We start from the raw sequence: 24,379 nt of genomic DNA, 5'->3' as shown, positions 1-24,379 counted from the left end.
CTGGGCGATGTCTGGGCAGGAGGCCGTGGTGGTGGGGAGCCCTTCATACCCAGACTCTTCCGGAGCCTGTGCTGGCCTTCCACAGTGTGGCACACCAGCCCCTCACTTGGGGAGCTGGCATGAGTGTCCTGGTTCCCCGGATCCTGCGGTGTCTGGCTCTGCAATGACAGTGACCGGCAGCCGGCCCGGCCCGGAGGTCTCAGAGCCCTGCCTGGCCAGGACCACTCCTGCTTCTGCCCCACTCGACCGTCTGCTGCCTGATCAGACTGGGACCTTGGTCATCTCAGTCACCCGGGAGGCAAGAGACACACCCTAGGGCATGGGCGCCACCTCGGGCAGCAGGGCCCTGCCCCGGTTCTCCACATCCCAGCCAGCCCGCTTGGACCCAGGTTGGTGACGTGATCGGCCCCCCAGGCCTCTGACCCTTCCTCAGCCTGCTCTTGCTTGAGGCAGGACCCCCCCAACATGACTGCCCCACCGCCACCAGTCAGGAAGGGGCTGTGGGGCCACCCGGGTGGGGTCTGAGTGGTGGCCCGGCCTGGGCGGGCCTGCCCTGGGCCTCCCTGTGTTACCTTTCGGTCCCTCTGGCCAAAAGGCCAGAGGCGCCTGGGGTGAGACCCGACCCACTGTCGGCACTGTTGGCAAAGGCCGTTGCTGCGGGCTTTCCGGGGGCCGCGACCTCGGGATCTTGGGATGCAACAAAACATGTCTGAGCTGAGCTGAGTTCACCAGCCAAGTAGGTTGAGAAGTGTCCTTCTCTACACAGCGGGTGCCTGGTGACCTGGGTCCCAAGTTCTGTTGGGCTCTGTTGCCAGGGAAGTGAGGTCACTTCCTGGGGTCCCCTTCCCCAAGCTTCCTCCTTACACAAAGCTCCCCAAGGGCCTCTCTGGGCTGCTGATGGCTCACTTCCCACCCCATGCCATGTCCACCCAGTGACACCAACACGGCCCCTCCTATAGCCCTGGGGAGGCCTGGATGCAGCCAGGGTCACAGCTCTGATGACACAGCTGGCTTCAGACCCGGCTCCCCCGCCAGCAGTGCTGTCACCCTGGACAAGCCACCTGCTTCTCAGGGTCTCCCCAATCCCCCATCGGCGCAGTGGGGATCATTCTGGACCCGGCTTCCTAGGAAAGCCATCATGTCTCTAGAACCACAAACACCTACTGCACCTGTCACCTCTGCGGGCTGGCATCACAGGGAGCTCATGCACAGACTCAGCAAAGGAAGGGCCCCACAGAGGGCTGGTGTGCAGGCCAAGGAGTGTGCAGGCCCAGGACTGTGCAGACGAGGCTTTGTGCGGGCCCAGGAGAGGGCAGGCCTAGGAGTGTGCAGGGACAGAAGTGTGCAGGCCCAGGAGTGTGCAGGGCCAGTAGTGTTCAGGCCCCGGAGAGTGCAGGAAAGGTGAGGGCCATCACAGGAGAGGGCAGGGCCAAATGGGGCAGGCCAAGGAGTGTGCAGGACAAGGAGTTTGTAGGCCGAGGAGTATGCAGTCACAGGAGTGAGCAGGCCCAGGTGTGTGCAGTCCTTGGAGTGTGCAGGCCCAGGAGAGGGCATGCCCTGGAATGTGCAGGCCCAGGAGTGTGTAGGTACAGGAGGGAGCAGGCCCAGGAGTTTGCAGACGAAGGAGTGTGTAGGGACAGATGCGAGCAGGCCCTGGAGTGTGCAGCGCCAGGAGTGTGCAGGTCCATGAGAGGGTCGGCCGAAGTGGGGGCTGGCCCGGGATAGGGCAGGGCCAGGGGTGTGTAGGTCAAGACTGTGCTTGCCCAGGATTATACAGTCCCAGGAGTGAGCATGTACAGGAGTGTGCAGGCCCAGGAGTGTAGAAGCCCAGGTTCGTGCAGGCCCAGGTGTGCGCAGGTCCAGGAGCATGCAGGCCCAGGTGTGTGCAGTCCCAGGAGAGTGCAGGCCCTCGAATGTGCAGGCCCAGGAGTGTGCAGGCCAAGCAGTGAGCACCCCCAGGAGTGTGTAGGCCCAGGAGTGTACAGGCCCAGGAGTGTGCAGCCCCAGGCGTGTGCAGACTCCGGAGTGTGCAGAGACAGGGGTGTGCAGGCCCAGGAATGTACAGGTTAGGGCTGTGCAGGCCTAGCAGTGTTCTGGCCCAGGAGTGTGCAAAATCAGGAGTATACAGGCCCAGGTGTGTTCAGGCTCAAGATTGTGCATGTCCTGGAGTGTGCAGGCCCATGAGTGTGCAATCCAGGAGAGTGCAGGCCCAGGAGTGTGCAGGCCCAGGAGAGTGCACACGAGGGATTGTACGGGCCCAGGATAAGGCAGGCCCAGCAATGTGCAGGGCAAGAAGGATGCAGGCCCAAGAATGTGCAGACAGAGGAGTGTGCAATACAAGGAGGGTGCAGGCTCAGGCCAAGTCAGGCCCTGGATTTTGCAGGCCCTGGAGTGTACAGGCCGATGTGTGTGCAGGCCCTAGGGTTTGCAGGCCCAGGATTGTGCAGGCCCAGGAGTGTGCAGACAGAGGAGTGTTCAGGCCAAGGAGGGTGCAGGTCCAGGCCAGGGAAGGCCCAGGAGAGTTCAGGCCCGGGAGAGTGTCGGCACAGCAGTGTGCAGGTAAAGGAGGGAACAGGTGCAGAGGTGTACAGGGCCAGGAGTGTGCAGGGCCAGGAGTGTGCAGACACTGGAGTGTGCAGAGACAGGAGTGTGCAGTCCCAGGATTGTGACGGCACAAGAGGGACAGGCCCAGAAGTGTGTCGGCATAGGTGGGAGCAGGCCCAGGAGTGTGCCGGCACAGGAGGGAGTACGCTCAGGAGTGTGCAGGCCAAGGAGTGTGCAGACCGGAGTGTGCAGAGACAGGAGAGTGCAGGCCCAGTATTGTACAGGCCTAGGGCTGCGCATTTCAATCCGTGTGTAGCCCCAGGAGTGTGCCGGCACAGATGGGAACAAGCCTAGCTGTGCACAGGCATAGGTGGTAACAGGCCCAGGAGTGTACAAGCCCAGGTTCATGCAGGCCGAGGTGTGCGCAGGTCCAGGAGTGTGCAGGCCCAGGAGTGTGCAGGTCCAGGAGAGGGCCGGGCGAATTGGAGGCAGGCCCAGGAGAGGGAAGGCCCATGAGTGTGCAGGCCCTGAGTGTGCACTCGAGGGATTGTGCGGGCCCAGGAGAGGGCAGGCCCAGCAGTGTGCAGGCCCAGGAGTGTGCAGACACAGGAGGGATCAGTCACAGGAGTGTGCAGATCCAGGAGTATACAGGCCCAGGTGTGTGCAGGCCCAACCTTGTGCAGGCCCAGGAGTGTGCAGACAGAGGAGTGTGCAGGCCAAGGAGGGTGCAGGCCCAGGCCAGGGCAGGCCTAAGAGGGTACAGACCCTGGAGTGTGCAGGCCCAGGAGTATGCATGCCCAGGGCGGTCAGGCCCTGGAGTGTATAGAATCAGGAGTATACAGGCCCAGGTGTGTTAATGCCCAAGATTGTGCAGGTCCTGTTGTGTGCCGGCCCGTGTGTGTGCAGTTCGAGCAGTGTGCAGGCCCAGTAGTGTCCAAGCCTAGGTTCGTGCAGGCCCTGGAGTGTGCAGACACCAGAGTGTGCTGAGACAGGTATGTTCAGGCCCAAGTGTTTACAGGCGAAGTGCTGTGCAGGCCCAGCAGTGTGCAGGCCCAGTAGTGTGCAGTCCCAGTAGTGTGCGGAACCAGGTGAGGGCAGGCTCCAGAGTGTGCAGGCCCAGGAGAGGGCAGGCCCATGAGTGTTCAGGTGCAGGAATGGGGAGTCCCAGTACCATGCACGCCATGCAGAGGGCAGGCCCATGAGTGTGCATGCCCAGGAGTGTGCAGGCACAGGAGGGAGGAGGTACACAAGTGTGCAGGCCTAGGAGTGTGCAGGACAGGTTAGGGCCCTCATAGGAGAGGGCAGAGCCAAATGGGGCAGGCCCAGGAGTGTACCGGCCCAGGTTCGTGCAGGCCCAGGTTTGCGCAAGTCCAGGAGTGTGCAGGCTCAGGTGTGTGCAGGCCCAAGTGTGTGCAGGGCCAGTAGTGTCAGGCCCAGGAGTGTGCAGAACAGGTGAAGGCCTTCGTAGGAGAGGGCAGCGCCAAATGTGGCTGGCCCAGGAGTGTGCAGACAGAGGAGTGTGCGGGCCCAGGAGAGTGCATTCCCAGGAGTGTTCAGGCCCATTAGTGTGCAGGCCCAAGCCAGGGCAGGCCGAGGACTGTACAGGTCCAGGGGTGTGCAGGCCCCGGCGTGTGCAGGCCAAAGAGAGTGTAGGCCCAGGAGAGGGCATGCCCAGGAGCGTGCAGGCCCAGGAGTGTGCAGACGAGGGATTGTGCGGGCCCAGGCAAAGGCAGTCCCAAGAGTGTGCAGACACAGGAGTCAGCAGGCCCTGGAATGTACAGGCCCAGGAGTTTGCAGGCCCAGGAGTGTGCAGACAGAGGAGTGTGCAGGCCCAGTAGATTGTAGGCCCAGACCAGGGCAGTCCCATGTATGTACAGGCTCAGGGCTGTGCAGGCCCAGAAGTGTGCAGACAGAGGAGGGTTCAGGCCCAGGCCACGGCAAGCCCAGGAGTGTACAGACACTGGAGTGTACAGAGACAGGAGCGTGCAGGCACAGGAGTGTACAGGCCCAGGGCTGAGCAGGCCCAGGTGTGTGCAGACAGAGGAGGGTGCAGGCCCAGGCCAGGGCAGGCCCAGGGGTGTACAGGCCCAGGTTCGTGCCGGCCCAGGAGAGGGCAGGCCCAGGAGTGAAGAGGCCCAGGTTCGTGCAGGCCCAGGTGTGTTCAGGCCCTGGAGTGTGCAGGCCCAGAGGTGTGCAGACACAAGACGGAACAGGCCCAGGGGTGTGCAGGCCTGGGAAAGTTTCGGCACAGCAGTGTGTAGGTAAAGGAGGGAACAGGTGCAGGTGTGTACAGGCCCAGGAGTGTGCACACACAGGAGGGAGGAGGCCCACGAGTGGGCCGGCCAGGAGTGTACAGGCCCGTGTGTGTGTAGGCCCAGGAGTGTACAGGCCCAGAAGTGTGCAGGCCCAGGCGTGTGCAGACTCCAGAGAGTGCAGACACAGGAGTGTGCATGCCCAGGAGTATACAGGCCAAGTGCTGTGCAGGCCCAGCAGTGTGCAGTCTCAGGAGTGTGCAATCGCAGTAGTGTGCAGAACCAGGTGAGGGCAGGCCCCAGAGTGTGCAGGCCTAGGAGAGGGCAGGCCCAAGGGTGTTCAGGCACAGGAATGTGGAGGCCCAGGACAGTGCATGCCATGCAGAGGGCAAGCCCAGGAGAGTGCATGCCCAGGATTGTGCAGGCCCAGGAGTGTGCAGACAGAGGAGTGTGCAGGCCAAGAAGGGTGCAGGCCCAGGCCAGGGAAGGCCCAGGAGAGTACAGGCCCGGGAGAGTGTCGGCACAGCAGTGTGCAGGTAAAGGAGGGAACAGGTGCAGGAGTGTACAGGCTCAGTAGTGTACAGGGCCAGGAGTGTGCAGGCCCAGGAGTGTGCATGCCCAGGAGTGTGGAAGCACAGGCGGGAGCAGACCGAGAAATGTGCAGGCCCAGGTGTGTGCAGGCACACGTGGGAGCAGGCCCAGGAGTGTGCAGGCCCAGGAGTGTGCAGGTCCAGGAGAGGGCCGGCCGAATTGGGGGCAGGCCCAGCAGTGTGCAGGCCCAGGGGTGTGCAGACAGAGGAGTGTACAGGCCCAGGAGTGTGCAGGACCAGGAGTGTGCAGACACTGGAGTGTGCAGAGACAGGAGTGTGCAGTCCCAGGATTGTGACGGCACAGGAGGGACAGGCGAAGAAGTGTGTCGGCATAGGTGGGAGCAGGCCCAGTAGTGTGCAGGCACAGGAGGGAGCAGGCTAATTAGTGTGAAAGCCAAGGAGTGTGCAGACACCGGAGTGTGCAGAGACAGGGGTGTGCATATCCCGGAGTGTACAGGCCTAGGAGTGTGCAGGCCCAGGAGTGTGCACATGAGGGATTGTGCGGGCCCAGGACAGGGCAGGCCCAGGTGTGCACAGGTCCAGGAGTGTGCAGGCCCAGGAGAGGGCAGGCCGTGGGGTGTGCAGGCCCAGGTGTGTGCAGGCACAAGTGGGAGCAGGCCCAGTAGTGTGAAGGCCCAAGAATGTACAGGTCCAGGAGAGGGCCGGCCGAATTGGGGGCAGGCCCAGGAGAGGGAAGGCCCAGAAGCGTGCAGGCTCAGGAGTGTGCAGACGAGGGATTGTGCGGGCCCAGGAGTGTGCAGGCAAAGGAGTGTGCAGGTCCAGGAGAGGGCCGGCCGAATTGGGGGCCGGCCCAGGAGAGGGAAGGCCCAGGAGTGTGCAGGCCCTGGAGTGTGCAGACACAGGAGGGATCAGTCACAGGTGTGTGCAGGTCCAGGGGTATACAGGCCCAGGTGTATGCAGGCCCAACATTGTGTAGGTCCAGGAGTGGGCAGGCCCAGGAGTGTGCAGACAGTGGAGTGTGCAGGAAAAGGAATACGCAGGCCCAGGCCAGGGCAGGCCCAGGAGTGTACAGGCCCATGTGTGTGCATGCCCTGGAGTTTGCAGGCCCAGGAGTGTGCAGACAGAGGTGTGCGCAGGACAAGGAAGGTGCAGGCCCAGGAATGTGCAGACCCTGGAGAGGTCAATCCTGGAATGTGCAGGCCCAGGAGTGTGCAGACCAAGCAGTGTGCACCCCCAGGAGTGTGCAGAGCAAGGAGTGTGCAGGCCCAGGAGTGTGCAGGCACAAGTGGGAGCAGCCCCAGTAGTGTGCAGACCCAGGAGTGTGCAGGCCGTGGAGTGTGCAGGCCCAGGAGGGTGCAAGCCCAGTCCAGGGCAGGTCCAGGAGTGTACAGGCCCAGGAGTGTGCAGACACCGGAGTGTGCAGAGACAGGAGTGTGCGGCCCAGGGCTGTGCAGACCCAGCAGTGTGCAGGCCCAGGAGTGTTCAGTCCCTGTAGTGTGCAGAACCAGGGGACGTCAGGCCCCAGAGTGTGCAGGCCCAAGAAAGGGCAGGCCCAAGGGTGTTCAGGCGCAGGAATGGGGAGTCCCAGGATCGTACCCACCAAGCAGAGGGCAGGCCCAGGCGTGTACATGCCCAGGAGTGTGCAGGCACAGGAGGGAGCAGACCGAGGAGTGAGCAGACCCAGGTGTGTGCAGGCACAAGTGGGAGCAGTCCCAGTAGTGTGCAGGCCCAGAGTGTGCAGGTCCAGGATAGGGCCGGCCGAATTGGGGGCAGGCCCAGGAATTGGAAGGGGCAGGAGTGTGCTGGGCCAGAAGAGTGCTGGCCCAAGAGTGTGCAGGGCCAGTAGTGTTCAGGCCCAGGAGTGTTCAGAACTAGGAGTTTGCAGGCCGAGGAGTATGTAGTCATGGGGGGAGCAGGTAGAGGAGTGTGGAAGCCCAGGAGTGTACAGGCCAATGTTCGTGCAGGCCCAGGTGTGCACAGGTCCAGGAGAGTGCAGGCCCTGGTGTGTGCAGTCCCAGGAGTCTGCAGGCCCTGGTGTGTGCAGTCCCAGGGGTGTACCGGCCCATGTGTGTGCAGGCCCTGGAGTTTGTAGACACCGGAGTGTGCAGAGACAGGGGTGTGCATGCCCAGGAATGTACAGGCCTAGGAGAGTGCAGGCCCAGGAGTGTGCACACAAGGGATTGTGTGGGCCCAGGACAGGGAAGGTCCATGTGTGCGCAGGTCCAGGAGAGTGCAGGCCCAGGTGTATGAAGTTCCAGGATTGTGCAGTCCAAGGAGAGGGCAGGCCGTGGAGTGTGCAGGCCCAGGAGTGTGCAGGCCCAGGGGTGTGCACACAAGGGATTGTGAGGGCCCAGGATAAGGCAGGCCCAGCAATGTGCAGGGCAAGAAGTATGCAGGCCCAAGAATGTGCAGACAGAGGAGTGTGCAATACAAGGAGGGTGCAGGCCCTGGCCAAGGCAGGCCCTGGATTGTGCAGGCCCTGGAGTGTACAGGCTGATGTGTGTGCAGGCCCTAGGGTTTGCAGGCCCAGGATTGTGCAGGCCCAGGAGTGTGCAGGCCAAGGAGGGTGCAGGCCCAGGCCAGGGAAGGCCCAGGAGAGTACAGGCCCGGGAGAGTGTCGGCACAGCAGTGTGCAGGTAAAGGAGGGAACAGGTGCAGGAGTGTACAGGCTCAGTAGTGTACAGGGCCAGGAGTGTGCAGGCCCAGGATTGTGCATGCCCAGGAGTGTGGAAGCACAGGCGGGAGCAGACCGAGAAATGTGCAGGCCCAGGTGTGTGCAGGCACACGTGGGAGCAGGCCCAGTAGTGTGCAGGCCCAAGAGTGTACAGGGGTAGGAGAGGGCCGGCCGAATTGGGGGCAGGACAAGGAGAGGGAAGGTGCAGGAGTGTGCAGGCCCAGGAGTGTGCAGACGAGGGATTGTGTGGGCCCATGAGAAGTCAGGCCCAGGAGTGTTCAGGCCAATGTTCGTGCAGGCCCAGGTGTGCACAGGTCCAGGAGAGTGCAGGCCCTGGTGTGTGCAGTCCCAGGAGTCTGCAGGCCCTGGATTGTGCAGGCCCAGGAGTGTGTAGGTACAGGAGGGAGGAGACCCAGGATTTTGCAGGCCTAGGAGTGTGTAGGGATAGATGCGTACAGGCCCTGTATTGTGCAGCCCCAGGAGTGTGCAGGCTTGTGAGAGTGTCGGACAAGGGGGCGCTGGCCTGGGTACGGCAGGGCCAGTGTTGTGTAGGCCGAAGACTGTGCTTGCCCATGAGTATGCAGTCACAGGAGGGAGCAGGTAAAGGAGTGTGCAGGCCCAGGAGTGTGCAAGCACAGGAGGGAGCAGACCGAGGAGTGTGCAGGCCCTGTAGTGTGCAAGCCCAGGCCAGAGAAGGCCCATGCCAGGGAAGGCCCAGGAGTGTACAGATCCAGGATTGTGCAGGCCCAGGAGTGCGCATGCTCAGGACTGTGCAGGCACAGGAGGGAGCAGGCCGAGGAGTGTGCAGTCCCAGGTGTGTGCAGGCACAAGTGGGAGCAGGCCCAGTAGTGTGAAGGCCCAAGAATGTACAGGTTCAGGAGAGGGTCGGCCGAATTGGGGGCAGGCCTAGGAGAGGGCCAGCCCAGCCGTGTGCAGGCCCAGGAGTGTGCAGACGAGGGATTGTGTGGGCTCAGGAGAAGGCAGGCCCATGAGTGTGCAGGCTCTTGACACTGCAGGCCCAGGAGTGTGCAGGCCCAATTGTGTGGAGGCACAGGAGGGAGCAGGCCAGGAATGTACAGGCCCAGTAGTGTGCAGACCCAGGAGAGGGCAGACACAGTTGTGTGCAGCCCCATGAGTGGGCAGGACCAGGAGTGTATAGGCCCAGGAGTGTGGAGTCCCGGAGTCTGCAGACACAGGAGTGTGCACGCCCAGGAGTGTGCAGGCCCAGGAGTGTGGAGGCACAGGAGAGAGCAGGCCCAGGAATGTGCAGGACGAGGAGCGGGCCGGCCGAAGTGGGTGCAGGCCCAGGTGAGAGCAGGTCCAGGAGTGTGCAGGCCCAGGTGTCTGCATTCCCAGGGGAGGGAAGGCCAGGAGTATGCATGCACAGGAGTGTTCAAACACAGGAGTGTGCAGGCACAGGATGGAGCAAGCACATGAGTGTGCAGGCTTAGGGGTGTGCAGACACAGCAGAGGGCAGGACAGTTGGGGGCAGGCCCAGGTGTGTCCAGGCCCAGGAGTGCGCAGACAAAGGAGAGGGCAGTTCTGTTGAGGGCCGGCCAAGGAGAAGGCAGGTCCAGGAGTGTGCAGGCACTGGATGGAGCAGTCCCAGGATTGTGCAGGACCAGGAGCGTGCAGGCAAAGGAGACGGAAGAAATGTTGAGGTCCTGCCAAGGAGAGGGCAGGTCCAGGAGTGTGCAGGCCTAGGAGTGTGAAGACCGAGGAGTGTACAGGCCGAGGAGTGTGCAGGACCAGGAGTGTGCAGGCGCAGGAGAGAGCAGGCCAAGGAGTGTGCAGGCTCAGGAGTGTGCAGGCCGATTACTGTGCATACACAGGAGGGTTTAGGCCCAGGAGAGAGTAGGCCCATGTGTGTGCCAGGCCCAGGACAGGGCAGGCCCAATAGTGTGCAGGCCCAGGAGTGTGCAGGCCTAGTAGTGTGCATACACAAGTGGGTTAAGGCCCAGGAGAGAGTAGGCCCATGTGTGTGCAGGCCCATGAGTGTGCAGGCCCAAGGGTGTGCAGGCCCAGGAGTGTGCTGGCACAGGAGTCTGCAGGCCCATGTGTGTACAAGCCCAGGAGTGTGTAGGCACAGGATCGAGCAGGCCCAGGAGTGTGCAGGCCCAAGAGTGTGAAGGCACTGGAGGGAGCAGGCCCAGGAATGTCCAGGCCCTGGAGTGTGCAGCCACAGGAGGGAGCAGGCCCATTAGTGTGCATACACAGGAGGGTTTAGGCTCAGGAGAGAGTAGGCCCATGTGTGTGCAGGCCCAGGAGGGGCAGGCCCAAGAGAGGGAAGGCCCAGTAGTGTGCAGACAGAGGAGTGTGCAGGCCCAGAGGGGTGCAGGCTCAGGCCGGGACAGGCCCAGGAGTGTACAGGCCTGGGAGAGTGTTGGCACAGCAGTGTGTAGGTAACGGAGGGAACAGGTGCAGGCGTGTACAGGCCCAGGAGTGTGCAGGCCTAGGAGAGGGCCGGCCCAGCCGTGTTCAAGCCCAGGGGTGTGCAGACACAGGAGGGATAAGACACAGGAGTGTGCAGGTCCATTTGTATACAGGCCCAGGTGTGGGCAGGCCCAACATTGTGTAGGTCCAGGAGTGTGCAGGACCAGGAGTGTGCAGGCCCAGGCGTGTGCAGACTCCAGAGTGTGCAGAGACAAGAGTGTGCAGGCCCAGAATTGTACAGGCCTAGGGCTGTGCAGGCCCAGCAGTGTTCAGGCCCAGGAGTGTGCAAAATCAGGAGTATACAGGTCCAGGTGTGTTCAGGCTCAAGATTGTGCATGTCCTGGAGTGTGCAGGCCCATGAGTGTGCAATCCAGGAGTGTGCAGGCCCAGTAGTGTGCAAGCCAGGGCCAGAGAAGGCCCATGCCAGGGAAGGCACAGGAGTGTACAGATCCAGGAGTGTGCAGGCCCAGGAGTGTGCATGCCCAGGAGTGTCCAGAGGAGGGGTTTGAGGCCGTGGTGGGATGTACTTCACAGGCATAAATAGCGTAAAGAGCATAAAACTACATGATAGTGATGGTCGGACAGCATGGGAATGCACTTAATGTTCCTGAAATGCACAATTTAGAAGGGAAAAAAATCTGTATTTTATTAAAGGAGGTGGAAAATTGAAAAATATAGGATGCCATAAATGATGTAAAACAAATAAACGAAACTAAAGAAAAACAAAACAAAAGCAAATTCAGGGGTAGGGAAGTCAACTTCGGGTAGGGGAGGGGATTTATGGTGGGATTTTGGAGAAGGTGTAGGAGGGTGCAGAGGGGGCACAGCCCTAGGGGGTGATGATGCCTAAAATGGTTCTCCACTGCCCAGCGGCCCAGGTGCAGGTGCAGGAACTGCAGGCTTCTCAGGAGCAGCAAGATCAGCAGGAGCAGCAGGCTCTTCAGGAGTGGCAAGATCAGCAGGAGCTGCAGGCTCTTCAGGAGTGGCAAGATCAGCAGGAGCTGCAGGCTCTTCAGGAGTGGCAAGATCAGCAGGAGCGGCAGGCTCTTCAGGAGCTGCAGGCTCTTCAGGAGCGGCTAGATGAGCAGGAGTGGCGGGCTCTTCAGGAGCTGTGGGCTCTTCAGGAATGGCAGGCGCTTCAGGAGCTGCAGGCTCTTCAGGAGTGGCAAGATCAGCAGGAGCGGCAGGCTCTTCAGGAGCTGCAGGCTCTTCAGGAGCGGCTAGATGAGCAGGAGTGGCGGGCTCTTCAGGAGCTGTGGGCTCTTCAGGAATGGCAGGCGCTTCAGGAGCTGCAGGCTCTTCAGGATCGGCTAGATCAGCAGGAACGGCAGGTTCTTCAGGAGCGGCTAGATCAGCAGGAGCGGCAGGCTCTTCAGGAGCGGCGGGCTCTTCAGGAGCGGCTAGATCAGCAGGAGAGGCAGGCTCTTCAGGAGAGGCAGGCTCTTCAGGAATGGCAGGCTGTTCAGGAGCCGTGGGCTCTTCAGGAGCGGCGGGCTCTTCAGGAGCGGCTAGATCAGCAGGAGAGGCAGGCTCTTCAGGAGAGGCAGGCTCTTCAGGAGCGGCTAGATCAGCAGGAATGGCAGGCTCTTCATATGCAGCTGGAGCAGCAGGATCTTCATGTTCAGCAGGAGCAGCTGGAGGGAGTTCGCGGTCTCCTGCTGGACCCTGGTGGTCCTGTGTTTGTTCTCTGGCGTCTTCCCCTGCCCCTGCCTGCTCTGGACCTGTAACTGTTGGACGTGGAGAGAGCTTTAAGTCTAGTGGTTGTGCTCAGGCACAACCTGGGAAAAGGTACCCACATGCCTCCCTTTCCACGTGCCTTTTCAAGGACAGAAATCTTCCCAGAGCTTTGCAGACAGCTCCCACCGAGCAAGTGCCCACAGGCACTTGTTGTGTGACTGAATTCTTCCAGACAGGTGGTCTGAGGCCAGTCTTTGTTCTGGTCCCAACAGCAGACTTTGGGAATGCCTCCCTGTGTGGCCCAGCCCTCCGCCCTCCCTCACCTACACACCCGCACCGGCCCTGCCCTTCTCACCTTTGGGCTCTGCTTTGGGGGGCTCCTGGCCCTCTACCTGAATCCCCGGGTGGTGGGCCCGGTGCTCCAGGTCAGAGCCGGGGGTGCTGAGCTGCCCCTCAGCCCTGGGCAAGATCCTGGGGAGAGACCTGGGCGATGTCTGGGCAGGAGGCCGTGGTGGTGGGGAGCCCTTCATACCCAGACTCTTCCGGAGCCTGTGCTGGCCTTCCACAGTGTGGCACACCAGCCCCTCACTTGGGGAGCTGGCATGAGTGTCCTGGTTCCCCGGATCCTGCGGTGTCTGGCTCTGCAATGACAGTGACCGGCAGCCGGCCCGGCCCGGAGGTCTCAGAGCCCTGCCTGGCCAGGACCACTCCTGCTTCTGCCCCACTCGACCGTCTGCTGCCTGATCAGACTGGGACCTTGGTCATCTCAGTCACCCGGGAGGCAAGAGACACACCCTAGGGCATGGGCGCCACCTCGGGCAGCAGGGCCCTGCCCCGGTTCTCCACATCCCAGCCAGCCCGCTTGGACCCAGGTTGGTGACGTGATCGGCCCCCCAGGCCTCTGACCCTTCCTCAGCCTGCTCTTGCTTGAGGCAGGACCCCCCCAACATGACTGCCCCACCGCCACCAGTCAGGAAGGGGCTGTGGGGCCACCCGGGTGGGGTCTGAGTGGTGGCCCGGCCTGGGCGGGCCTGACCTGGGCCTCCCTGTGTTACCTTTCGGTCCCTCTGGCCAAAAGGCCAGAGGCGCCTGGGGTGAGACCCGACCCACTGTCGGCACTGTTGGCAAAGGCCGTTGCTGCGGGCTTTCCGGGGGCCGCGACCTCGGGATCTTGGGATGCAACAAAACATGTCTGAGCTGAGCTGAGTTCACCAGCCAAGTAGGTTGAGAAGTGTCCTTCTCTACACAGCGGGTGCCTGGTGACCTGGGTCCCAAGTTCTGTTGGGCTCTGTTGCCAGGGAAGTGAGGTCACTTCCTGGGGTCCCCTTCCCCAAGCTTCCTCCTTACACAAAGCTCCCCAAGGGCCTCTCTGGGCTGCTGATGGCTCACTTCCCACCCCATGCCATGTCCACCCAGTGACACCAACACGGCCCCTCCTATAGCCCTGGGGAGGCCTGGATGCAGCCAGGGTCACAGCTCTGATGACACAGCTGGCTTCAGACCCGGCTCCCCCGCCAGCAGTGCTGTCACCCTGGACAAGCCACCTGCTTCTCAGGGTCTCCCCAATCCCCCATCGGCGCAGTGGGGATCATTCTGGACCCGGCTTCCTAGGAAAGCCATCATGTCTCTAGAACCACAAACACCTACTGCACCTGTCACCTCTGCGGGCTGGCATCACAGGGAGCTCATGCACAGACTCAGCAAAGGAAGGGCCCCACAGAGGGCTGGTGTGCAGGCCAAGGAGTGTGCAGGCCCAGGACTGTGCAGACGAGGCTTTGTGCGGGCCCAGGAGAGGGCAGGCCTAGGAGTGTGCAGGGACAGAAGTGTGCAGGCCCAGGAGTGTGCAGGGCCAGTAGTGTTCAGGCCCCGGAGAGTGCAGGAAAGGTGAGGGCCATCACAGGAGAGGGCAGGGCCAAATGGGGCAGGCCAAGGAGTGTGCAGGACAAGGAGTTTGTAGGCCGAGGAGTATGCAGTCACAGGAGTGAGCAGGCCCAGGTGTGTGCAGTCCTTGGAGTGTGCAGGCCCAGGAGAGGGCATGCCCTGGAATGTGCAGGCCCAGGAGTGTGTAGGTACAGGAGGGAGCAGGCCCAGGAGTTTGCAGACGAAGGAGTGTGTAGGGACAGATGCGAGCAGGCCCTGGAGTGTGCAGCGCCAGGAGTGTGCTGGTCCATGAGAGGGTCGGCCGAAGTGGGGGCTGGCCCGGGAAAGGACAGGGCCAGGGGTGTGTAGGTCAAGACTGTGCTTGCCCAGGATTATACAGTCCCAGGAGTGAGCATGTACAGGAGTGTGCAGGCCCAGGAGTGTAGAAGCCCAGGTTCGTGCAGGCCCAGGTGTGCGCAGGTCCAGGAGCATGCAGGCCCAGGTGTGTGCAGTCCCAGGAGAGTGCAGGCCCTCGAATGTGCAGGCCCAGGAGTGTGCAGGCCAAGCAGTGAGCACCCCCAGGAGTGTGTAGGCCCAGGAGTGTACAGGCCCAGGAGTGTGCAGCCCCAGGCGTGTGCAGACTCCGGAGTGTGCAGAGACAGGGGTGTGCAGGCCCAGGAATGTACAGGTTAGGGCTGTGCAGGCCTAGCAGTGTTCTGGCCCAGGAGTGTGCAAAATCAGGAGTATACAGGCCCAGGTGTGTTCAGGCTCAAGATTGTGCATGTCCTGGAGTGTGCAGGCCCATGAGTGTGCAATCCAGGAGAGTGCAGGCCCAGGAGTGTGCAGGCCCAGGAGAGTGCACACGAGGGATTGTACGGGCCCAGGATAAGGCAGGCCCAGCAATGTGCAGGGCAAGAAGTATGCAGGCCCAAGAATGTGCAGACAGAGGAGTGTGCAATACAAGGAGGGTGCAGGCTCAGGCCAAGTCAGGCCCTGGATTTTGCAGGCCCTGGAGTGTACAGGCCGATGTGTGTGCAGGCCCTAGGGTTTGCAGGCCCAGGATTGTGCAGGCCCAGGAGTGTGCAGACAGAGGAGTGTTCAGGCCAAGGAGGGTGCAGGTCCAGGCCAGGGAAGGCCCAGGAGAGTTCAGGCCCGGGAGAGTGTCGGCACAGCAGTGTGCAGGTAAAGGAGGGAACAGGTGCAGAGGTGTACAGGGCCAGGAGTGTGCAGGGCCAGGAGTGTGCAGACACTGGAGTGTGCAGAGACAGTAGTGTGCAGTCCCAGGATTGTGACGGCACAAGAGGGACAGGCCCAGAAGTGTGTCGGCATAGGTGGGAGCAGGCCCAGGAGTGTGCCGGCACAGGAGGGAGTACGCTCAGGAGTGTGCAGGCCAAGGAGTGTGCAGACCGGAGTGTGCAGAGACAGGAGAGTGCAGGCCCAGTATTGTACAGGCCTAGGGCTGCGCATTTCAATCCGTGTGTAGCCCCAGGAGTGTGCCGGCACAGATGGGAACAAGCCTAGCTGTGCACAGGCATAGGTGGTAACAGGCCCAGGAGTGTACAAGCCCAGGTTCATGCAGGCCGAGGTGTGCGCAGGTCCAGGAGTGTGCAGGCCCAGGAGTGTGCAGGTCCAGGAGAGGGCCGGGCGAATTGGAGGCAGGCCCAGGAGAGGGAAGGCCCATGAGTGTGCAGGCCCTGAGTGTGCACTCGAGGGATTGTGCGGGCCCAGGAGAGGGCAGGCCCAGCAGTGTGCAGGCCCAGGAGTGTGCAGACACAGGAGGGATCAGTCACAGGAGTGTGCAGATCCAGGAGTATACAGGCCCAGGTGTGTGCAGGCCCAACCTTGTGCAGGCCCAGGAGTGTGCAGACAGAGGAGTGTGCAGGCCAAGGAGGGTGCAGGCCCAGGCCAGGGCAGGCCTAAGAGGGTACAGACCCTGGAGTGTGCAGGCCCAGGAGTATGCATGCCCAGGGCTGTCAGGCCCTGGAGTGTATAGAATCAGGAGTATACAGGCCCAGGTGTGTTAATGCCCAAGATTGTGCAGGTCCTGTTTTGTGCCGGCCCGTGTGTGTGCAGTTCGAGCAGTGTGCAGGCCCAGTAGTGTCCAAGCCTAGGTTCGTGCAGGCCCTGGAGTGTGCAGACACCAGAGTGTGCTGAGACAGGTATGTTCAGGCCCAAGTGTTTACAGGCGAAGTGCTGTGCAGGCCCAGCAGTGTGCAGGCCCAGTAGTGTGCAGTCCCAGTAGTGTGCGGAACCAGGTGAGGGCAGGCTCCAGAGTGTGCAGGCCCAGGAGAGGGCAGGCCCATGAGTGTTCAGGTGCAGGAATGGGGAGTCCCAGTACCGTGCACGCCATGCAGAGGGCAGGCCCATGAGTGTGCATGCCCAGGAGTGTGCAGGCACAGGAGGGAGGAGGTACACAAGTGTGCAGGCCTAGGAGTGTGCAGGACAGGTTAGGGCCCTCATAGGAGAGGGCAGAGCCAAATGGGGCAGGCCCAGGAGTGTACCGGCCCAGGTTCGTGCAGGCCCAGGTTTGCGCAAGTCCAGGAGTGTGCAGGCTCAGGTGTGTGCAGGCCCAAGTGTGTGCAGGGCCAGTAGTGTCAGGCCCAGGAGTGTGCAGAACAGGTGAAGGCCTTCGTAGGAGAGGGCAGCGCCAAATGTGGCTGGCCCAGGAGTGTGCAGACAGAGGAGTGTGCGGGCCCAGGAGAGTGCATTCCCAGGAGTGTTCAGGCCCATTAGTGTGCAGGCCCAAGCCAGGGCAGGCCGAGGACTGTACAGGTCCAGGGGTGTGCAGGCCCCGGCGTGTGCAGGCCAAAGAGAGTGTAGGCCCAGGAGAGGGCATGCCCAGGAGCGTGCAGGCCCAGGAGTGTGCAGACGAGGGATTGTGCGGGCCCAGGCAAAGGCAGTCCCAAGAGTGTGCAGACACAGGAGTCAGCAGGCCCTGGAATGTACAGGCCCAGGAGTTTGCAGGCCCAGGAGTGTGCAGACAGAGGAGTGTGCAGGCCCAGTAGATTGTAGGCCCAGACCAGGGCAGTCCCATGTATGTACAGGCTCAGGGCTGTGCAGGCCCAGAAGTGTGCAGACAGAGGAGGGTTCAGGCCCAGGCCACGGCAAGCCCAGGAGTGTACAGACACTGGAGTGTACAGAGACAGGAGCGTGCAGGCACAGGAGTGTACAGGCCCAGGGCTGAGCAGGCCCAGGTGTGTGCAGACAGAGGAGGGTGCAGGCCCAGGCCAGGGCAGGCCCAGGGGTGTACAGGCCCAGGTTCGTGCCGGCCCAGGAGAGGGCAGGCCCAGGAGTGAAGAGGCCCAGGTTCGTGCAGGCCCAGGTGTGTTCAGGCCCTGGAGTGTGCAGGCCCAGAGGTGTGCAGACACAAGACGGAACAGGCCCAGGGGTGTGCAGGCCTGGGAAAGTTTCGGCACAGCAGTGTGTAGGTAAAGGAGGGAACAGGTGCAGGTGTGTACAGGCCCAGGAGTGTGCACACACAGGAGGGAGGAGGCCCACGAGTGGGCCGGCCAGGAGTGTACAGGCCCGTGTGTGTGTAGGCCCAGGAGTGTACAGGCCCAGAAGTGTGCAGGCCCAGGCGTGTGCAGACTCCAGAGAGTGCAGACACAGGAGTGTGCATGCCCAGGAGTATACAGGCCAAGTGCTGTGCAGGCCCAGCAGTGTGCAGTCTCAGGAGTGTGCAATCGCAGTAGTGTGCAGAACCAGGTGAGGGCAGGCCCCAGAGTGTGCAGGCCTAGGAGAGGGCAGGCCCAAGGGTGTTCAGGCACAGGAATGTGGAGGCCCAGGACAGTGCATGCCATGCAGAGGGCAAGCCCAGGAGAGTGCATGCCCAGGATTGTGCAGGCCCAGGAGTGTGCAGACAGAGGAGTGTGCAGGCCAAGGAGGGTGCAGGCCCAGGCCAGGGAAGGCCCAGGAGAGTACAGGCCCGGGAGAGTGTCGGCACAGCAGTGTGCAGGTAAAGGAGGGAACAGGTGCAGGAGTGTACAGGCTCAGTAGTGTACAGGGCCAGGAGTGTGCAGGCCCAGGAGTGTGCATGCCCAGGAGTGTGGAAGCACAGGCGGGAGCAGACCGAGAAATGTGCAGGCCCAGGTGTGTGCAGGCACACGTGGGAGCAGGCCCAGGAGTGTGCAGGCCCAGGAGTGTGCAGGTCCAGGAGAGGGCCGGCCGAATTGGGGGCAGGCCCAGCAGTGTGCAGGCCCAGGAGTGTGCAGACAGAGGAGTGTACAGGCCCAGGAGTGTGCAGGACCAGGAGTGTGCAGACACTGGAGTGTGCAGAGACAGGAGTGTGCAGTCCCAGGATTGTGACGGCACAGGAGGGACAGGCGAAGAAGTGTGTCGGCATAGGTGGGAGCAGGCCCAGTAGTGTGCAGGCACAGGAGGGAGCAGGCTAATTAGTGTGAAAGCCAAGGAGTGTGCAGACACCGGAGTGTGCAGAGACAGGGGTGTGCATATCCCGGAGTGTACAGGCCTAGGAGTGTGCAGGCCCAGGAGTGTGCACACGAGGGATTGTGCGGGCCCAGGACAGGGCAGGCCCAGGTGTGCACAGGTCCAGGAGTGTGCAGGCCCAGGAGAGGGCAGGCCGTGGGGTGTGCAGGCCCAGGTGTGTGCAGGCACAAGTGGGAGCAGGCCCAGTAGTGTGAAGGCCCAAGAATGTACAGGTCCAGGAGAGGGCCGGCCGAATTGGGGGCAGGCCCAGGAGAGGGAAGGCCCAGAAGCGTGCAGGCTCAGGAGTGTGCAGACGAGGGATTGTGCGGGCCCAGGAGTGTGCAGGCAAAGGAGTGTGCAGGTCCAGGAGAGGGCCGGCCGAATTGGGGGCCGGCCCAGGAGAGGGAAGGCCCAGGAGTGTGCAGGCCCTGGAGTGTGCAGACACAGGAGGGATCAGTCACAGGTGTGTGCAGGTCCAGGGGTATACAGGCCCAGGTGTATGCAGGCCCAACATTGTGTAGGTCCAGGAGTGGGCAGGCCCAGGAGTGTGCAGACAGTGGAGTGTGCAGGAAAAGGAATACGCAGGCCCAGGCCAGGGCAGGCCCAGGAGTGTACAGGCCCATGTGTGTGCATGCCCTGGAGTTTGCAGGCCCAGGAGTGTGCAGACAGAGGAGTGCGCAGGACAAGGAAGGTGCAGGCCCAGGAATGTGCAGACCCTGGAGAGGTCAATCCTGGAATGTGCAGGCCCAGGAGTGTGCAGACCAAGCAGTGTGCACCCCCAGGAGTGTGCAGGGCAAGGAGTGTGCAGGCCCAGGAGTGTGCAGGCACAAGTGGGAGCAGCCCCAGTAGTGTGCAGACCCAGGAGTGTGCAGGCCATGGAGTGTGCAGGCCCAGGAGGGTGCAAGCCCAGTCCAGGGCAGGTCCAGGAGTGTACAGGCCCAGGAGTGTGCAGACACCGGAGTGTGCAGAGACAGGAGTGTGCGGCCCAGGGCTGTGCAGACCCAGCAGTGTGCAGGCCCAGGAGTGTTCAGTCCCTGTAGTGTGCAGAACCAGGGGACGTCAGGCCCCAGAGTGTGCAGGCCCAAGAAAGGGCAGGCCCAAGGGTGTTCAGGCGCAGGAATGGGGAGTCCCAGGATCGTACCCACCAAGCAGAGGGCAGGCCCAGGCGTGTACATGCCCAGGAGTGTGCAGGCACAGGAGGGAGCAGACCGAGGAGTGAGCAGACCCAGGTGTGTGCAGGCACAAGTGGGAGCAGTCCCAGTAGTGTGCAGGCCCAGAGTGTGCAGGTCCAGGATAGGGCCGGCCGAATTGGGGGCAGGCCCAGGAATTGGAAGGGGCAGGAGTGTGCTGGGCCAGAAGAGTGCTGGCCCAAGAGTGTGCAGGGCCAGTAGTGTTCAGGCCCAGGAGTGTTCAGAACTAGGAGTTTGCAGGCCGAGGAGTATGTAGTCATGGGGGGAGCAGGTAGAGGAGTGTGGAAGCCCAGGAGTGTACAGGCCAATGTTCGTGCAGGCCCAGGTGTGCACAGGTCCAGGAGAGTGCAGGCCCTGGTGTGTGCAGTCCCAGGAGTCTGCAGGCCCTGGTGTGTGCAGTCCCAGGGGTGTACCGGCCCATGTGTGTGCAGGCCCTGGAGTTTGTAGACACCGGAGTGTGCAGAGACAGGGGTGTGCATGCCCAGGAATGTACAGGCCTAGGAGAGTGCAGGCCCAGGAGTGTGCACACAAGGGATTGTGTGGGCCCAGGACAGGGAAGGTCCATGTGTGTGCAGGTCCAGGAGAGTGCAGGCCCAGGTGTATGAAGTTCCAGGATTGTGCAGTCCAAGGAGAGGGCAGGCCGTGGAGTGTGCAGGCCCAGGAGTGTGCAGGCCCAGGGGTGTGCACACAAGGGATTGTGAGGGCCCAGGATAAGGCAGGCCCAGCAATGTGCAGGGCAAGAAGTATGCAGGCCCAAGAATGTGCAGACAGAGGAGTGTGCAATACAAGGAGGGTGCAGGCCCTGGCCAAGGCAGGCCCTGGATTGTGCAGGCCCTGGAGTGTACAGGCTGATGTGTGTGCAGGCCCTAGGGTTTGCAGGCCCAGGATTGTGCAGGCCCAGGAGTGTGCAGACAGAGGAGTGTGCAGGCCAAGGAGGGTGCAGGCCCAGGCCAGGGAAGGCCCAGGAGAGTACAGGCCCGGGAGAGTGTCGGCACAGCAGTGTGCAGGTAAAGGAGGGAACAGGTGCAGGAGTGTACAGGCTCAGTAGTGTACAGGGCCAGGAGTGTGCAGGCCCAGGATTGTGCATGCCCAGGAGTGTGGAAGCACAGGCGGGAGCAGACCGAGAAATGTGCAGGCCCAGGTGTGTGCAGGCACACGTGGGAGCAGGCCCAGTAGTGTGCAGGCCCAAGAGTGTACAGGGGTAGGAGAGGGCCGGCCGAATTGGGGGCAGGACAAGGAGAGGGAAGGTGCAGGAGTGTGCAGGCCCAGGAGTGTGCAGACGAGGGATTGTGTGGGCCCATGAGAAGTCAGGCCCAGGAGTGTTCAGGCCAATGTTCGTGCAGGCCCAGGTGTGCACAGGTCCAGGAGAGTGCAGGCCCTGGTGTGTGCAGTCCCAGGAGTCTGCAGGCCCTGGATTGTGCAGGCCCAGGAGTGTGTAGGTACAGGAGGGAGGAGACCCAGGATTTTGCAGGCCTAGGAGTGTGTAGGGATAGATGCGTACAGGCCCTGTATTGTGCAGCCCCAGGAGTGTGCAGGCTTGTGAGAGTGTCGGACAAGGGGGCGCTGGCCTGGGTACGGCAGGGCCAGTGTTGTGTAGGCCGAAGACTGTGCTTGCCCATGAGTATGCAGTCACAGGAGGGAGCAGGTAAAGGAGTGTGCAGGCCCAGTAGTGTGCAGACCCAGGAGAGGGCAGACACAGTTGTGTGCAGCCCCATGAGTGGGCAGGACCAGGAGTGTATAGGCCCAGGAGTGTGGAGTCCCGGAGTCTGCAGACACAGGAGTGTGCACGCCCAGGAGTGTGCAGGCCCAGGAGTGTGGAGGCACAGGAGAGAGCAGGCCCAGGAATGTGCAGGACGAGGAGCGGGCCGGCCGAAGTGGGTGCAGGCCCAGGTGAGAGCAGGTCCAGGAGTGTGCAGGCCCAGGTGTCTGCATTCCCAGGGGAGGGAAGGCCAGGAGTATGCATGCACAGGAGTGTTCAAACACAGGAGTGTGCAGGCACAGGATGGAGCAAGCACATGAGTGTGCAGGCTTAGGGGTGTGCAGACACAGCAGAGGGCAGGACAGTTGGGGGCAGGCCCAGGTGTGTCCAGGCCCAGGAGTGCGCAGACAAAGGAGAGGGCAGTTCTGTTGAGGGCCGGCCAAGGAGAAGGCAGGTCCAGGAGTGTGCAAGCACTGGATGGAGCAGTCCCAGGATTGTGCAGGACCAGGAGCGTGCAGGCAAAGGAGACGGAAGAAATGTTGAGGTCCTGCCAAGGAGAGGGCAGGTCCAGGAGTGTGCAGGCCTAGGAGTGTGAAGACCGAGGAGTGTACAGGCCGAGGAGTGTGCAGGACCAGGAGTGTGCAGGCGCAGGAGAGAGCAGGCCAAGGAGTGTGCAGGCTCAGGAGTGTGCAGGCCGATTACTGTGCATACACAGGAGGGTTTAGGCCCAGGAGAGAGTAGGCCCATGTGTGTGCCAGGCCCAGGACAGGGCAGGCCCAATAGTGTGCAGGCCCAGGAGTGTGCAGGCCTAGTAGTGTGCATACACAAGTGGGTTAAGGCCCAGGAGAGAGTAGGCCCATGTGTGTGCAGGCCCATGAGTGTGCAGGCCCAAGGGTGTGCAGGCCCAGGAGTGTGCTGGCACAGGAGTCTGCAGGCCCATGTGTGTACAAGCCCAGGAGTGTGTAGGCACAGGATCGAGCAGGCCCAGGAGTGTGCAGGCCCAAGAGTGTGAAGGCACTGGAGGGAGCAGGCCCAGGAATGTCCAGGCCCTGGAGTGTGCAGCCACAGGAGGGAGCAGGCCCATTTGTGTGCATACACAGGAGGGTTTAGGCTCAGGAGAGAGTAGGCCCATGTGTGTGCAGGCCCAGGAGGGGCAGGCCCAAGAGAGGGAAGGCCCAGTAGTGTGCAGACAGAGGAGTGTGCAGGCCCAGAGGGGTGCAGGCTCAGGCCGGGACAGGCCCAGGAGTGTACAGGCCTGGGAGAGTGTTGGCACAGCAGTGTGTAGGTAACGGAGGGAACAGGTGCAGGCGTGTACAGGCCCAGGAGTGTGCAGGCCTAGGAGAGGGCCAGCCCAGCCGTGTTCAAGCCCAGGGGTGTGCAGACACAGGAGGGATAAGACACAGGAGTGTGCAGGTCCATTTGTATACAGGCCCAGGTGTGGGCAGGCCCAACATTGTGTAGGTCCAGGAGTGTGCAGGACCAGGAGTGTGCAGGCCCAGGCGTGTGCAGACTCCAGAGTGTGCAGAGACAAGAGTGTGCAGGCCCAGAATTGTACAGGCCTAGGGCTGTGCAGGCCCAGCAGTGTTCAGGCCCAGGAGTGTGCAAAATCAGGAGTATACAGGTCCAGGTGTGTTCAGGCTCAAGATTGTGCATGTCCTGGAGTGTGCAGGCCCATGAGTGTGCAATCCAGGAGTGTGCAGGCCCAGTAGTGTGCAAGCCAGGGCCAGAGAAGGCCCATGCCAGGGAAGGCCCAGGAGTGTACAGATCCAGGAGTGTGCAGGCCCAGGAGTGTGCATGCCCAGGAGTGTCCAGAGGAGGGGTTTGAGGCCGTGGTGGGATGTACTTCACAGGCATAAATAGCGTAAAGAGCATAAAACTACATGATAGTGATGGTCGGACAGCATGGGAATGCACTTAATGTTCCTGAAATGCACAATTTAGAAGGGAAAAAAATCTGTATTTTATTAAAGGAGGTGGAAAATTGAAAAATATAGGATGCCATAAATGATGTAAAACAAATAAACGAAACTAAAGAAAAACAAAACAAAAGCAAATTCAGGGGTAGGGAAGTCAACTTCGGGTAGGGGAGGGGATTTATGGTGGGATTTTGGAGAAGGTGTAGGAGGGTGCAGAGGGGGCACAGCCCTAGGGGGTGATGATGCCTAAAATGGTTCTCCACTGCCCAGCGGCCCAGGTGCAGGTGCAGGAACTGCAGGCTTCTCAGGAGCAGCAAGATCAGCAGGAGCAGCAGGCTCTTCAGGAGTGGCAAGATCAGCAGGAGCTGCAGGCTCTTCAGGAGTGGCAAGATCAGCAGGAGCTGCAGGCTCTTCAGGAGTGGCAAGATCAGCAGGAGCGGCAGGCTCTTCAGGAGCTGCAGGCTCTTCAGGAGCGGCTAGATGAGCAGGAGTGGCGGGCTCTTCAGGAGCTGTGGGCTCTTCAGGAATGGCAGGCGCTTCAGGAGCTGCAGGCTCTTCAGGAGTGGCAAGATCAGCAGGAGCGGCGGGCTCTTCAGGAGCGGCTAGATCAGCAGGAGCGGCAGGCTCTTCAGGAGCGGCGGGCTCTTCAGGAGCGGCTAGATCAGCAGGAGAGGCAGGCTCTTCAGGAGAGGCAGGCTCTTCAGGAGCGGCTAGATCAGCAGGAGCGGCAGGCTCTTCAGGAGCGGCGGGCTCTTCAGGAGCGGCTAGATCAGCAGGAATGGCAGGCTCTTCATATGCAGCTGGAGCAGCAGGATCTTCATGTTCAGCAGGAGCAGCTGGAGGGAGTTCTCGGTCTCCTGCTGGACCCTGGTGGTCCTGTGTTTGTTCTCTGGCGTCTTCCCCTGCCCCTGCCTGCTCTGGACCTGTAACTGTTGGACGTGGAGAGAGCTTTAAGTCTAGTGGTTGTGCTCAGGCACAACCTGGGAAAAGGTACCCACATGCCTCCCTTTCCACGTGCCTTTTCAAGGACAGAAATCTTCCCAGAGCTTTGCAGACAGCTCCCACCGAGCAAGTGCCCACAGGCACTTGTTGTGTGACTGAATTCTTCCAGACAGGTGGTCTGAGGCCAGTCTTTGTTCTGGTCCCAACAGCAGACTT

The 24,379-nt window shown here is 61.6% G+C and overlaps 1 protein-coding gene across 1 annotated transcript; it reads left to right on the top strand.

Annotated features, from left to right (window-relative positions):
- Positions 1 to 134: 134 nt before the first annotated feature.
- On the top strand, positions 135 to 24,150 carry LOC140687915 (uncharacterized). The gene is made up of 3 exons (XM_072945838.1): positions 135 to 389; positions 11,325 to 11,749; positions 23,629 to 24,150. The coding sequence occupies exons 1-3, from the start codon at positions 320 to 322 to the stop codon at positions 24,148 to 24,150; spliced, it is 1,017 nt and encodes a 338-aa protein (XP_072801939.1). The 5' UTR covers positions 135 to 319.
- Positions 24,151 to 24,379: the final 229 nt, after the last annotated feature.

This window comes from Vicugna pacos, chromosome 21 (genome assembly GCF_048564905.1).
Source record: "Vicugna pacos chromosome 21, VicPac4, whole genome shotgun sequence".
NCBI classification, from domain to species: domain Eukaryota; kingdom Metazoa; phylum Chordata; class Mammalia; order Artiodactyla; family Camelidae; genus Vicugna; species Vicugna pacos.
This window is presented reverse-complemented; position numbering and strand designations above follow the sequence as displayed.

Coding starts and splice junctions, on each gene's coding strand:
- LOC140687915 (XM_072945838.1), top strand. CDS start 320: ATGGGCGCCACCTCGGGCAGCAGGGCCCTGCCCCGGTTCTCCACATCC. Junction 390..11,324: donor GCCAGCCCGCTTGGACCCAG/GTTGGTGACGTG, acceptor TCCACTGCCCAG/CGGCCCAGGTGCAGGTGCAG. Junction 11,750..23,628: donor AGGCGCTTCAGGAGCTGCAG/GCTCTTCAGGAT, acceptor CAGGAGCTGCAG/GCTCTTCAGGAGTGGCAAGA.